Source organism: Aspergillus welwitschiae (genome assembly GCF_003344945.1).
Source record: "Aspergillus welwitschiae strain CBS 139.54b unplaced genomic scaffold BDQ94scaffold_4, whole genome shotgun sequence".
Classification (NCBI taxonomy): Eukaryota; Fungi; Ascomycota; class Eurotiomycetes; order Eurotiales; family Aspergillaceae; genus Aspergillus; species Aspergillus welwitschiae.
Window position 1 is genome coordinate 492,738 of NW_020798698.1, and position 13,623 is coordinate 506,360.

General features: G+C 50.7%; 4 protein-coding genes across 4 annotated transcripts; 3 read left to right on the top strand and 1 right to left on the bottom strand.

The window, feature by feature from the left end:
* Window positions 1-417: 417 nt before the first annotated feature.
* BDQ94DRAFT_157015 (amidophosphoribosyltransferase) lies at window positions 418-4,231 on the bottom strand (the record flags this gene model as incomplete). The annotated part of the gene is made up of 4 exons (XM_026768688.1): window positions 418-1,847; window positions 2,395-2,873; window positions 2,929-4,069; window positions 4,147-4,231. 4 exons carry the CDS (start codon window positions 4,229-4,231, stop codon window positions 418-420), a joined length of 3,135 nt encoding a protein of 1,044 aa, XP_026630474.1.
* Window positions 4,232-5,712: 1,481 nt separating this feature from the next.
* Window positions 5,713-8,071, top strand: BDQ94DRAFT_182778 (DNA cytosine methyltransferase; the record flags this gene model as incomplete). Its single annotated transcript, XM_026774233.1, has 2 exons — window positions 5,713-7,121; window positions 7,175-8,071. 2 exons carry the CDS (start codon window positions 5,713-5,715, stop codon window positions 7,605-7,607), a joined length of 1,842 nt encoding a protein of 613 aa, XP_026630475.1. The 3' UTR covers window positions 7,608-8,071.
* Window positions 8,072-8,561: 490 nt separating this feature from the next.
* On the top strand, window positions 8,562-10,790 carry BDQ94DRAFT_136476 (putative 2-methylcitrate dehydratase). The gene is made up of 4 exons (XM_026764867.1): window positions 8,562-8,995; window positions 9,072-9,849; window positions 9,905-10,089; window positions 10,152-10,790. The coding sequence occupies exons 1-4, from the start codon at window positions 8,717-8,719 to the stop codon at window positions 10,581-10,583; spliced, it is 1,674 nt and encodes a 557-aa protein (XP_026630476.1). The 5' UTR covers window positions 8,562-8,716; the 3' UTR covers window positions 10,584-10,790.
* A 682-nt stretch (window positions 10,791-11,472) lies between these two features.
* BDQ94DRAFT_182780 (putative MFS allantoate transporter) lies at window positions 11,473-13,574 on the top strand (the record flags this gene model as incomplete). The annotated part of the gene is made up of 9 exons (XM_026774234.1): window positions 11,473-11,761; window positions 11,817-11,975; window positions 12,037-12,096; window positions 12,146-12,404; window positions 12,456-12,719; window positions 12,774-12,874; window positions 12,945-13,010; window positions 13,063-13,297; window positions 13,380-13,574. Exons 1-9 carry the CDS (start codon window positions 11,610-11,612, stop codon window positions 13,572-13,574), a joined length of 1,491 nt encoding a protein of 496 aa, XP_026630477.1. The 5' UTR covers window positions 11,473-11,609.
* Between the last annotated feature and the right edge of the window lie 49 nt (window positions 13,575-13,623).

Genomic DNA, 13,623 nt, shown 5'->3' on the forward strand with positions numbered 1-13,623 from the left:
GTTCCATCCAGCTTTTTGCAGTATGTCAAGAGAGGTTTGGACCATTGTAATGACAGGGACGAATAAATTCTATGCTATAAGGGTTTCGAGATTATTCCAGGTGCCCTTGCATGAGAGCACTAGTGCTAAATAATTAGATACGGTGCCTCAAACTCGGTTGAACCAGTACGTACCTGTAGTACAAGTACTAAGTACTATCTCTCAAGATATATATAAGTAGATGTACCACCATGACTACTAATACTGAGTAGTCAACTTACTAGTAACTGTGATTTGAACTGAAATTTATTTTCATTAGCAAAATCTAGCTCTACGTTATTCAAGCAATGCTAATACTATCTAATAATCAACAACAAACGATTCCATACACAGGGAAGAGTCACACATGGTTCATGCTGACATTAGAAACATCTCTGCTTAAGCACGGCGTTTCCGCCCATTGGATTTGGCATCCTCCGTCACTGATTCTGTGCCACCTCCCTTCCTCTTTCCCGTCCTTTTTACCAGATGATCAATCACACAGCCCTCCTCCCATCCGGCAGATGACTGCCCAGTAATTGCCCGACACCGTGGACAAGACTTACCATGACGGATGAGGAGCTGATGAAGGGAATACTTCAAATGATCAGGAATGCGCACTTCAAGATGGCTGAACGCCGTAATCTCCGTTGCTTTGTCCGAAGGCACCCAGCCCAACCACTTGCATATACGGAAGATGTGAGTATCAACTGCAAAGCAAGGGCGCTGCAAGCAAAAGAGCAACACACAAGCAGCCGTCTTCGGGCCTATACCCGGGTATTTAACCAACTCCACCATGGCGTCCTCTGTGGCAAGGCTGTGAAGATGGTTCAGGGATAGGAAGTGCTGGTCCGCGCATGCAATTTCATATTGCTTGCCACCTTCGGACTTCTTGATCAGATCCTGTGGTGCGTCCCGGGAACCCTTCAGCAGCATGTCTCTGCGCTGCTGATTCTCTTCGTAGACCATGTCTAGTATAGCCTTGATCTTCTTGCTCTTGATATCCGCTAAGCCGCCACGTTTGATGGCTTCAAAGACATCCTTGAGTGGCGCCTGACGGACAGCATCCCAATCCACGCTTCCTTTACCGATACCCTCTTTCAGGATACCAAATCTCTGCACAAGACCGTTGAATGCCATGGCAGAGTTGTTTCCTGTTGTTGCTCCGCTGAGCAACGTGCGGATGAGAGCATCAAGGACCGAAGGAACCTCGCCACAGCCGGTAACAGTGAGCGATGGCTCCGGAATAGTGGTAGGTGCAACAATCTCTCCGTGTACGGTCGAGAGTAACCGATTGACTTCTTCACATTCTTCAGGGGTGGGACGAGCCCAGTCTGGGAATGGGGTAATTCCAGGTGTGAGGCCATATGTATTAGTCTTTTTGGATCTCTTCTCCTTTTCACTGGACCCCGAGGCCGCTTTTGTGGCCTTGTCGACAGTGTTCTGCAGGGTGTTGGAAATTGCATCTATCTCTTCTTTCTTTATAGGGGTGTCGCGGGTGTCTAGCTTAATTGGAGCGCTCTTATCTTGCAGCTCGGGTAGCAGAGTAGCCGAACCTAAATTGTGAGGAAGTTCTTGGGCATCATTATTTTGTGCATTTCTGCGGTTCGTCTTTGTCCTCTTGGAGACAGGTTCACCAACTGGCCCGTTGCGCTTCGTGGGTCGAGTGTGACTCGCAGATGTAGCGGCGGCTGCTCTTCTGGCCGAGTCTTTGAAGGCTGCAGCATCCGAGTCTGATACCTTGGATGGCTGGGCCTCGTTCTGTTGCATCTGAGCAGCAAGTAGCGCTGTCTCCCGCGCAGTGGCGGAACGTGTCATACGAGCCATGACTACTCAATCAATGACATATAGTGGATAAACGGCTGTGCACTCTTCACACACAATAGAGGCAAAAAAGAAGCCGACCGACACTTTGAAATGCCGCGCAATTTTGATTCAAACCACGGTGTATACCGTCCGCTGAAGGATGAGGTTAGACAGATACTGCATTACGCAAAAGTCGCCAAATCATATCGATATTGAATCAACCACCGTAATCGTTATGCAAGAGTCTAGAGGTTGGTGGCCACGCGAGACGATCAACTGTCGTCACATGATCGGGGAACCTGCAGGGCCGTTCTGCATCTACGTCATCCTATCAAAAAAAGTCCAGTTGCACAAGAATTTTCATCGGTGGTCTATATATTCGTTAAACTCAGGGTATCTCAGCCCTTCGTTGTCTTTGTTAACAAGTCAAGCAAATGACCTCCCTATCTATCGTCCACCGTCTACAAACTCCAAGACTCCAGACCACATAAATGCCATAAAATGGTTTAAATAGGCCATAATGTCATAATCATGCGTGATCAGCAATGTTATGGATGCTGATGTCCATACGATCCTTCACCTTGGGATGCTCCTCCTCCTTGTGTTTGCGGGTGGTGCACACGCTGACCTGGGGCACCTCCGACTCGCTGGGGTCCTGCGCGGGGATGATGTTGCCCGCGCTATCCAGCTTGACACCATTGGCTGCCATGCGGAAGTCCTTCTCGCTGGCAAAGCCGTGGGTGACAGCTTCCTTGGCACGGTCCAGCGCCTTGATCTTGCGACCTTCGCCTCGGAGCTTCTCCAGGTGCTCAAAGTAGCCCTCGGAGACCGGGGTGATGTAGTTGCCGCAGAAGACACCGACTTCAAAGTCGTGTGGCTCAGACAACCCATTCTCCTGAGCGATCTCAGCACAGGCACCCTTCAAGTCATCCAATGTCTGGTAGATGACACTGTCAGCACCAATGTGCTTGGCGATAGACTCGGTGTCGCGGTTGTGCGCGACGAGCTCGGCAGGCGAAGCCAGGTCAATACCATAGATATGAGCATGTCTGTCAAGATGGTAAGCAACTGAAAGATGTTCAAACTGGGACTGTTGCCACTTACGTGATCTCTGGGGCGCAACTGGCAAAGTAGACCTTCTTAGCACCGGCTTCCCGGGCCATGGTGACGATCTCCCGACTAGTCGTACCACGCACAATACTATCATCAACCAAAAGGACATTTCGGTCCTTGAATTCGGCCTGCATAGCATTCAACTTGCGGCGGACACCCTTCTGTCTGGTCTTCTGCTCAGGCATGATGAATGTACGGAAGACATAGCGGTTCTTGACGAAACCTTGGCAGTAAGGCTTGTCCAGATACCGGGCAACGGCCGCCGCAGACGTCGTAGAGGTCTCGGGGATGGGGATAACGACATCGATATCCTTGACCACTTCCGGTCCAAGGACATTGAGGATTCTGGCAGCGAGACGGTCACCCATCCGCTGACGACTACGGTACACGCTGATACCGTCAATAACGGAGTCAGGACGAGCAAAGTAGACATATTCGAAGATGTCAGGAGCATAGGACTTCTTGGGAGCGACCTGACGGAAGACAGGCTCACAGCCCTTCTCGATGATGACCGCCTCACCAGGCTGAATGTCGCGGATGTTGCTGAATCCAAGCTGGTGAAGGGCGACCGACTCGGACGCCATCATGTAATCGGTGCCCTCACCGTCAAGGGAGGCCCGAGAACCGAGGACGAGAGGACGGATACCATAGGAGTCACGGAAACCCAGAAGACCGAAGCCCGCAAGCATAGCAGTGCAAGCCCAGCCACCCTGGCATCTCTCATACATGCGACTGAGACTGGCGAAGAGGTCTTCCGTGTTGACACGGGCCTTCTTCGTCTCGCTCAGCTCGTCAGCCCAGATGTTCAGCATCAACTCACTGTCGCTGTCAGTGTTGATGTGACGGTGGGCTTCGATGTCGAGATATCTCTTCAGCTCGGGAGCGTTGATCAGGTTGCCATTGTGAGCCAGGCAGATACCATATGGACTGTTCACATAGAATGGCTGAGCCTCGGCGTTGGCACTGCTTCCGGCAGTAGGATATCTCAGATGACCAATTCCCATAGAACCCGGCAGGTCTGCTACCCTGGCGCCATCGTTGAAGACCTTGGCCGCCATACCGTTCGACTTCAACTGATAGATGCGACCGCCGGTTGCGCACGTGGCAATTCCTGCTGCATCCTGACCTCTGTCTAATCACGATAAGACGAATATTAGTTGGGTGTGTTTCAGGAAGCTGACAGTCTCCGCATTCTGGGGCTAAACTCACGTTGAAGCAGGTAGAGTGCCTCATGAAGGTCGATGGCAGCGGACGACGAGGGGTTCGCCTGAATCAGAGCAATGATACCACACATTATGTCGGCGGTAGGATGTTCTAGTTGGAAGCTTGAGATTAGCACGTGCTTCCCCAAAGAAATGATGAGCAAAGCAAAATTTCAGTGGCAATGTAAGTCTAGTCAGATCGGAAAATATCCGCAATGATGCTTAGGAAGTCTAACATCTATAAAAAAAAACCGAAATTCATCATAGAAAGGACGAGGATTGAACAAGAAAGGGAGGATGAAGAAAGCGATCCTATACTCACATCCAGAACGGGTAGAGAAAGACTTGGGGACACACACACACAGTGTGGTGGGGTAAAAAACGGAATTGGACGGGTGTAAAAAGATGGGATAGAGCCGGAAACGTCTATCGAGACATAACAAGACTCATGCAAAGGTAGTAATGGTGGCGGATGATGGCCAATGTCACGCCCACGGAGGGATAAGTGAAGCGAATAACATGGTTAAAGGAGTTTTTTTAGGAGAGGAAGAGAGGAGAGAGAGGCCTCGCATCTTATTTCTCCTGTTCTTCTCCACTGCCAACCGAGTAAAAGGGAAGAATTTTTGCGGGTGCCGCTAAACCAAAGAAAATTTCACAAACCGGAGATTGCCCCGGCTTTCCAGTAATGCCGATGCCGGACCTGACTCAGCTCCCCGCCCGTTCCTGCCATTGGTTGATCCATGCTTTGCTGGTCTCGACCACTCAGAGATGAGTGTGTTGATTAGGTAAGTGTTATCTATATAATTTCGTAGTAGATACTAAGTACTACTAGTATAGACATACTAGAATTACTCTAGCACAGGCTATTGCCGTTATTTTGCTAATGCCAACTCGGAATATTCCTGCCACAATGCTGATCTGCCTAGACTCTTGTGGCTGCTACCTAGTCACACTCAATCTTACTGAACTGGGGTTGTGAGACCTGGGTGAGGGAGCTGTGTAGCCAATGTGATGCAAGACTAGCAATCAGCCATAATGTACTTCACAGCTCATTCACAAGTCAGGTGCTTCTCTGTTATACCTCGGAATAGCTTCATGTTATCAACCCTATATGACCCATGCAGCTACCTAACGTTCACATCCTCACGCACTTCTCACTCTCCTTTGCCCTCCTCCACTTCTTGACCCTGTCAACCGTAGCAATTCTCCCCCTCGTAGCCAATCAGACTCTCCATTCACTCTCCCATCCCCTCAGTTCGGTGCCTCTCATCTGCCATAACGTGTGCAAAGCGTGTTATTGTTCACGAGGTCGTCTATCCAAACTCTTCTCATGGGTTACTCGCTCTTCACACTTCCTTCAAGCCGCCTTTTCCTGCCCATTCCTCTGCCTATAAAGATGCCTTCTCTTCTCTTCCAACTTTCTCTCCTCTGCATCTTCCTCCTCTACATTTCTCCCTCCTTCTCGCAAGTTTTCTGTCTTCTCTATCATATTCTCGCCCATTCAACACCGTTTTATCTGCAAGGATATTCTTCTATCTATCTTCTCCTTCTACTTATCTATCTGTCATCTACAATGGCTCCATTCTCCTTTTCCATGCCTCACCTCTGCGAAAGCGACAACGATTGGCCCTCCGATCTTATGTCTATCGATGAAAGCTCGGATCACAGCAGCGTAACGGTAGAAAATGACCCAGACCGGGTGTTGAACATCCAGACGGGAATTCGATCAGGCCCTCTTTTTGAAAACAATCCTACACCCGCTGAGTTCGATGAAATTATTGAGCTCGACTCAGACACTGAGGAGGGCTTCAATGAACAAGACTACCTGACCGACGCTGCGTTCAATCGGCTACTACAAAACTGGCACAGAGCCCCCCAAGGACAAGATGCTGATGCCGAGGTGCAGTTCATTGATGTCCAACCAGCCAAGCGTCCCCTAACAGAATGGTGCGCGAATGGCATTGTCTACACACCGGGGCAATCCCTAGAAATTTTTGATGGAAATTTTATCCGGATAGAGAGCATATCCCAGCACGTTGTGTCTAAGGAGATCTTCTTCAATGGGAGGCACTTATTGCGTGCTACCAACCACAAGGGCACATATATCCCCAAGTGGCCCAACGAGCTCATTTGGATAGCAAATGAGAAAAGAAATATCGGACTGCCATTGATTAAGCGCATTGTAAATATCACTTTCACGAATACCTGCCATGTGGAGCATGATCCCCGGAAGAAGCAGCGTCCTCACGGTCTGTTCTGCAGGCTGAAGGAGAACTACCGCCTGAAGCCAGATGATCCAGCATCAGTTGAATACATCTCCTTCGAGGAGGCAGATGAAGGGTATAGGGCTCATCCCAGCAGTCTACGCAAGGCGTGGAGAGGAACTACCCGTCCTTTTGGAGCGAGTGATGCCCCGCAGGCCATCGATCTCGAGGGACCTGTAATTGATCTGACTGGACAAAGTACCGACGATAAAAGCAGTCGGCAGTACACGTTTGGAGACGGCTTCTGCGGTGCTGGCGGAGTGTCCTGCGGCGCTCTCAAAGCTGGTTTGCGTCCAACCTGGGCATTTGATAATTCCAGACACGCGATAAATACCTACCGTCTCAATTTCCGTGATGCCGAGTGCGAAGACTCGGATGTCTTCACCTTTTTGACGAACGATTATGCGTTTCTCAAAGTTGATGTTACGCATGGGTCTCCGCCATGCCAAACCTTTTCCCCAGCTAAGACCATACAGTGCGCTACAGACGATGCAAATTCCGCATGCATCTTTTCGTGCGCCGAGATGATTCGGAAAGCAAAGCCGAGGGTACATACGATGGAAGAAACAAGTGGGTTGTACGAGCGGCATCGAGAGACATTTCACCGTGTGGTTCAGGATTTTATTGAAATCGGTTACTCTGTGCGGTGGACAATTCTGAAATGTGCAGATTATGGAGTGCCACAGCTGCGACGACGATTGGTAATCATTGCATCTGGGTCAGTAGACATTGTGTGTCTTTCTTGTTTACTTTGACTGATGGCCTTTGTAGCCCTGGAGAGACACTCCCACCGTTTCCTGAAGCAACGCATGGGCTACCTGGTTCCGGCCTCAGGGACTACGTGACGATTAACCAGGTCATTTCACGCATCCCCCGCGGAGCCCCTGACCACGATGTCGAAGGCGCGCTGCAACGTAGCGCGATTGACCGAAGACCTTTTAACGCCAACAGACAGGCACGAACTATTACCTGTGGCGGCGGCAAGAATTATCACCCCTCGGGCCGACGAGGCTTCACCAACAGGGAGTTTGCGTGCCTGCAGACTTTCCCTATGCGTTTCCGCTTCGGGCCTCGCGAGGTACGAAAACAAATTGGCAACGCAGTGCCGCCGAAGTTGGCAGAAGCTATTTATCGTAGTGTGAAAGCCTCGCTGCAGCGAACAGATGAGGAGGAGACAAATCTTCAGCGGCGAGGGCTACACTAATCTTGGTATAACCATCGCCTCGTCTTTTGTGCATCTTGTGCGGACTTCGTATGCACTTTTTTGTTTATTCTTCTTGTCGGATTGTCAAATCAATGGCTTCAATTAGAATATTCCTCGATTAGAACATCATCACAATGAGTCTCGTTTCTTGTTTACTTTGAGAACCTGTGTATCTTATGTTATTTCTTTTCACAGTGAGTTTGGAAAGTATTGGCGGGCTTGCGTTGTGTTCGGCCCTCGGTGTGGAATTCGGGTACCCTCAGTGAGTGGAGTCCGACTGTCAGAGCTCCGAGGGGGGAAGATGGGGATGATCCGCCAGGAGATCCACATGCCTTTGCCTCAATTTGATAGCCGCGGGAAGGCATGAAGCCGTCCAACCGCGGAGAGAAGGGCGCAGCCGTCGCCACGATCGGGGACGGGTTCTGGTGGGAGGACGTTGGAAATGTTAGAGGAGCGAGATGAATTGCTGATAATAGATTTTGCTTCAAGATGATCTCAATTGTGCGTTGGAGATGCAGGATCCGGTCGTCGTAGGTCATGCAAGGTGGCACCTCCTGCATGATACTAAAGCACTAGTTCTCGACCGGGCATTCTGAAGTTGAGACGGAGGGGCCCAGCCAACATTATTAGCATTGGATTCACAGTGATGAGGGCGTTCAAGAGGAGAAAACTCTGGGTCAGGCACCGGTCGCACTGAAACTGGTTTTTGAGCGCCATTGACTTTCTGAATATTGGGACCACGCGAAAAGGCGCCGATTGACTTCTCCGATCAAAGGAGTATGAGGATTGATGGGAATCCCTCCCCGCTTCGTGTGTCTCCGGCCAGCCGGCAATAACCGCCCGATTGATTATAGGAGGAGGGAATAATGGCCTCGGTTCAACGCCGGGGGGCGGTATGAGATCAGGGTGACTTTAGCTCACCGTCCCTTTCCTTTTCCCTTCTTCCCTTGGATTGCCCCCAGCAACGTAAGTCTAAATACTACTTTACTCATCCCCCCCATTTTCTCCGTGCTTTCCGCCCTGTCTTTCTTTCTTCTCCTTCTCTCCCTCTCCAATTCGGCGGCATTGCTGCATCCTCCTCCATTCATTGCATCGTCTTGGGTATCATCATGTCTGCCTCTTGTTCAGCGTTGAGACGGCTGACCCACAGGTCTCCCCGCACTTGGCCCTCCCGCATCTCCTCCGTCTCCAGGCCTGCATCTTCTCTTTCCTCCGTTGCTCGTCCGAGTCGCAGCACACCCTCAACTTTTTCTCACATCTCTCGATTTTCCACCATGTCTCCCCTTCAACATGCTGCTCCCGTCGTTCCCGGCGATAAGCCGTACGACCCAGAGATCAAGGATATGGCCGACTATATCCACAACTACAATGTGAACTCGGACTTGGCGGTACGAGGGTTCTCCCATGTTTTGATTGACTTTCTTCTGTGTGCGATGGACTAATTGAAGACATCCTGACTTTTAGTATGACACCGCCCGTTTGGTGTTCCTCGACACTCTGGGGTGCGGTTTGGAGGCATTGAAGTTCAAGGAATGCTCCAAGCTCCTGGGCCCGGTGGTGGACGGCACCGTGGTGCCCAACGGAACTCGCGTTCCTGGAACGCCCTACCAGCTGGACCCTGTCAACGGCGCTTTCAACATTGGCGCTATGATCCGCTGGCTGGACTACAACGACTGCTGGTTGGCTGCTGAATGGGGTCACCCCTCGGACAACCTGGGTGGAATCCTTGCTGTCGCCGACTGGGTTTCTCGCACAAACCGTGCGGGCGGAAACATTGCCAACGGCAAGATCTTCAAGGTCAAGGACGTCCTGGAGGCCATGATCAAGGCGCACGAGATTCAGGGTGTGTTGGCGCTGGAGAACTCCTTCAACAAGGTCGGCTTGGACCACGTCGTTCTCGTCAAGGTTGCTACCACTGCTGTCGTTGCAAAGATGCTCGGCCTTAGCGAGAAGCAGACCGCAGATGCGATTACCCAAGCATTCGTGGACGGACAGTCTCTCCGTACCTACAGACACTCCCCCAACACCATGTCGAGGAAGTCCTGGGCTGCGGGTGACGCATGCCAGCGGGCCGTGAACCTCGTCTTGAAGGTGCAGAAGGGCGAGGGTGGCCTGCACACCGTCCTGTCTGCTCCCGTTTGGGGTTTCTATGATGTCCTGTTCAAGGGCAACAAGTTCCAGTTCCAGCGCCCCTACGGTAGTTATGTCATGGAGAATGTTCTGTTCAAGGTCTCCTACCCGGGTAAGTCTAGCATCAGACGTCAGTATGGAGGGAATACTAACAGTTGCCATGATAGCCGAGTTCCACTCCCAGACCGCGATCGAGGCCGCTGAGATGGTTAACGTGAAGCTCAAGGCTCTCGGAAAGACTGCCGCCGACATTAAGGAGATCAGAAACCGCACCCACGAGGCGTGCATTCGTATCATCGACAAGCAGTTCAAGGCGATGGACAACTTCGCCGATCGTGACCACTGTGTTCAGGTAGGTCCTGCCGGATCCAAAATTTGAGTGTCATGCACCACGCATACTGACAACCGCGCCAGTACATGGTCGCGACCATGTTGGTCTTCAACCGGTTGACTGCCAACGACTACGCCGACGGATCGGAGGCTGCTACTTCTCAGCTCCTGGAAGACCTGCGCAAGCGCATTTACTGTGTCGAGGATCCCCAGTTCACTAAGGATTACCACGACCCTGCCAAGCGCACCATCCCCAACGCCCTTACCGTTACTCTGAATGACGGAACGGTGCTGGATGAGGTGGTTGTCGAGGCACCCTTGGGCCACCGCCTGCGGCGTGAGGAGGCCAAGCCGGAGATTCTGGCCAAGTACAAGCGTCATCTGCAGGCGCACTTTGACCAGGCCCGCATTGACCAGCTGATTCAGGTTGGCTGGGACCAGGCCGCTCTTGAGGGCTACGACGTTGACCAGTACGTCGACTTGTATGTCAAGGACCAGATGGTGGCAGCTCAGTAGAGTCATGATTGTATATGCGGCATGGAGAAATTATACCATAATCAGAAGCGAGACTTTGGAGACATCGTGTATGAGATTAACGAGAATTAGCCACTGATAGAATACATTGAATTACCATATGGTGGGACAGCGATAATCAGGATTCTGCAGGCAGGAGGAATGAATAGAGGTCGGGCTAGGATACTAGTGGATGGCCTCGCTGCCGACGGCTACGCGACACGCTGCCGAACCCGCCAACAACAAGATCCACGTTTATCAGTCAGGATCAAGAGCTTGCCGACCCTCTCTATGTTATCATCTTGCAGAGTAGTCGAGCTAGTAGATTTCCCCATACAGACAGCAGCTGATATCATCCCTACAGAATATACTCATCCAAGGGCAGCACGTACCAGATCGTTTGGCCTACTTCTGAGTCTGTTGCTATAGGAGATTTACTATTTCCTCTACTTCATAAATCACAGACTAGTACTAAGAGCACATAGCAAGCTGGCATATGGCCCCAGTCCTTTAGTTGCATCAAGGACCATGTCAAATTAGAAAGATCACCTTCCTCATCATCTCCCCACCCAAACCACCACCGATAGGATATCGGCGATAAGGAAGGCCCCAATATCTATCTACTTACTGCCTAGAGCAGCAACAGTGCCGCGTTGGTGGCTGTCTCACCGCACCACCAATCATATCAACACCGAACCTGCTATCAGCGCAGCGCACGGATTCCCCAACCCGCTAGCCTAATGCAGGCTCGATAAGAAGCGAAAACCTGGGGTAAAGACAGTACTAAGACACTATCTCGGCATCGGCTGTTGTCGATCGGGACAGCTTGCCGATACAGCCAATGATCGTGTTAGTGGGGAGAGTGGCAGCGAGGATACTGAGTTCATGCCAAGATGAGGGCCGATAGGATGCTGAGGGGAATTGCATTCCATCTGGGCTGCTTGTTGGGATGTATATAGGGGAGTTTATACGCGCCATGTTGTGCTTGTGTTGGTATTTGCTTGGAAACTGCCATCGTCTCTCAATACCATGACGGAGTTTACAACTGAAAAGAAGGAGGAGTGCGGTGGTGATCATGAGGCTGTGAAGACAAGTTTTGATAATGGAGTTATTGAATTGGAGTCGATGCCTCAGTTTTCTGCTGAGGCGGAGAAGAGGCTTGTGAGGAAGATTGATTTTCGGTATGCATGCTTTGAATCTGCTCCATGGGAGTGAGGAGAGTTAACGGTGACCCAGGATTCTTCCTATCATGCTGGTCGCGTATATGATGTCGTTTGTGGATAAGCAGACGTTGAATTACTCTGCTATTATGGGTCTTTTGACTGACCTGAAGCTGCATGGTACGGAGTATAGTTGGACCTCGTCGATATTTTATTTTGGGTATCTTGCGTTTAGGTAAGTTGACTACCACATGAAGTATAGGCTGAGTGAGCACGGTCTGATAAGTTGCATTCAGTTATCCCGCATCACTGCTTCTCGTCAAGTTCCCCTTGGGAAAATACCTAGCGTGCACATAGTATGTCTCCTCTTCCTGACACCACCAAACCACACGCTTATAGCTATAGTCTCTGCTGGGCCGTTGTCCTCGCATGTCATGCTGCTACTACAAATTTCACCGGGCTCATGGTCGCCCGGTTCTTCCTAGGCTGCGCAGAAGCCAGCGTGACCCCGGGATTCGGCCTACTCACGTCTCTATGGTATCGCACGTCCGAACAACCTCTTCGCCACGGGATCTGGTTCTGCGGCAATAGTTTGTCATTGGTGCTTGGGAATGCCATTGCTGTGGGTATCTGGCAGATCAAAGACAGCTTAGCGTCATGGAAGGTAGAGCCCTTACAGATTTTCTCATCTTGACACAAATCTGATATCTAACAGTGGATGTTCATCATCTTCGGCATCGTCACATTCCTTTGGGGCTTCCTAATGCTCCTTCGACTGCCCGACTCACCCACAAATGCTTCTTTCCTAACAGACGAGGAGAGGGTCATTGCCCTGGCACGACTGAAGGCAAACAAAGCCGGTTACAAGAACAATAAGATTGAATGGGATCAAGTCATCGAAGCGTTCACAGACCCGAAGACCTGGTTTTTGGCTGTGTTTGTTCTGGGTTGCAATATCCCCAATGGGGGCTATACGACGGTGAGACTTTCATCTTTGTGAGTAGATATGCGCGACTAAAGAGATGATACATAGTTCTCCGGTCTCATCCTCAAGGGCTTCGGATACGACACCGAACATACCCTGTTACTGGGCATGCCCGGAGGATTCATCGTCTTCCTCATCATCCTGATATCGTATGCCCTACCCTTATTATCCATTATCCAAACTACAAAGACCACCCTCTAAAATTATACATTATTACAGCTGCTTCACCTCGACCAAAATCTCCAATAGCCGCTGCATAACCTCCATCATACTCTCTTGCGTCAGGTACACCTCACCCCCTCTCCAACCCCTTCTATCACACTAACCAAAAGCAAAGTATCCTAGGAACCGCCCTCGTCAACAGCACCGCCACCATCGCATCCCGCTACATCGGCCTCATTCTCATGAGCCTCTACTCCGTCAGCCTCCCCCTCTCGTTGGCCATGATCAGCGCCAACATCGGCGGCATCACCAAGCGAGCCACCGTCAGCGCCATATACTTTATCATGTATTGCGTGGGGAATATTATCGGACCACAGCTGTTCTTTGAGAGTCAGGCGCCGAGGTATCAGGTGTGTTTCCCAATTACTCTTTCTTCAATTGCGCGGTCCTATTGAAAGTATGTGACTGATCTTGTGTTTTATTGTGGATTAGAGTGGATTTATAGCTGTGTTTGTGTGTTTGGCCGTTGTGGTAGTGGACCTTGCGGCGTTTGTTGTGTATTTGAGGTGGGAGAACGCGAGGAGGGATAGGTTGGGAATGGGTATGGGGACGAGGGAGGGAGAAGAGAGGGAGGTGTTGTCTGATGTTACGGATTTGAAGAACCCGGGGTTTAGGTATGTTTATTGATTATGATCGATAGTAGGATTATCTTGGAGTAGCGTGGACTACTACTTAG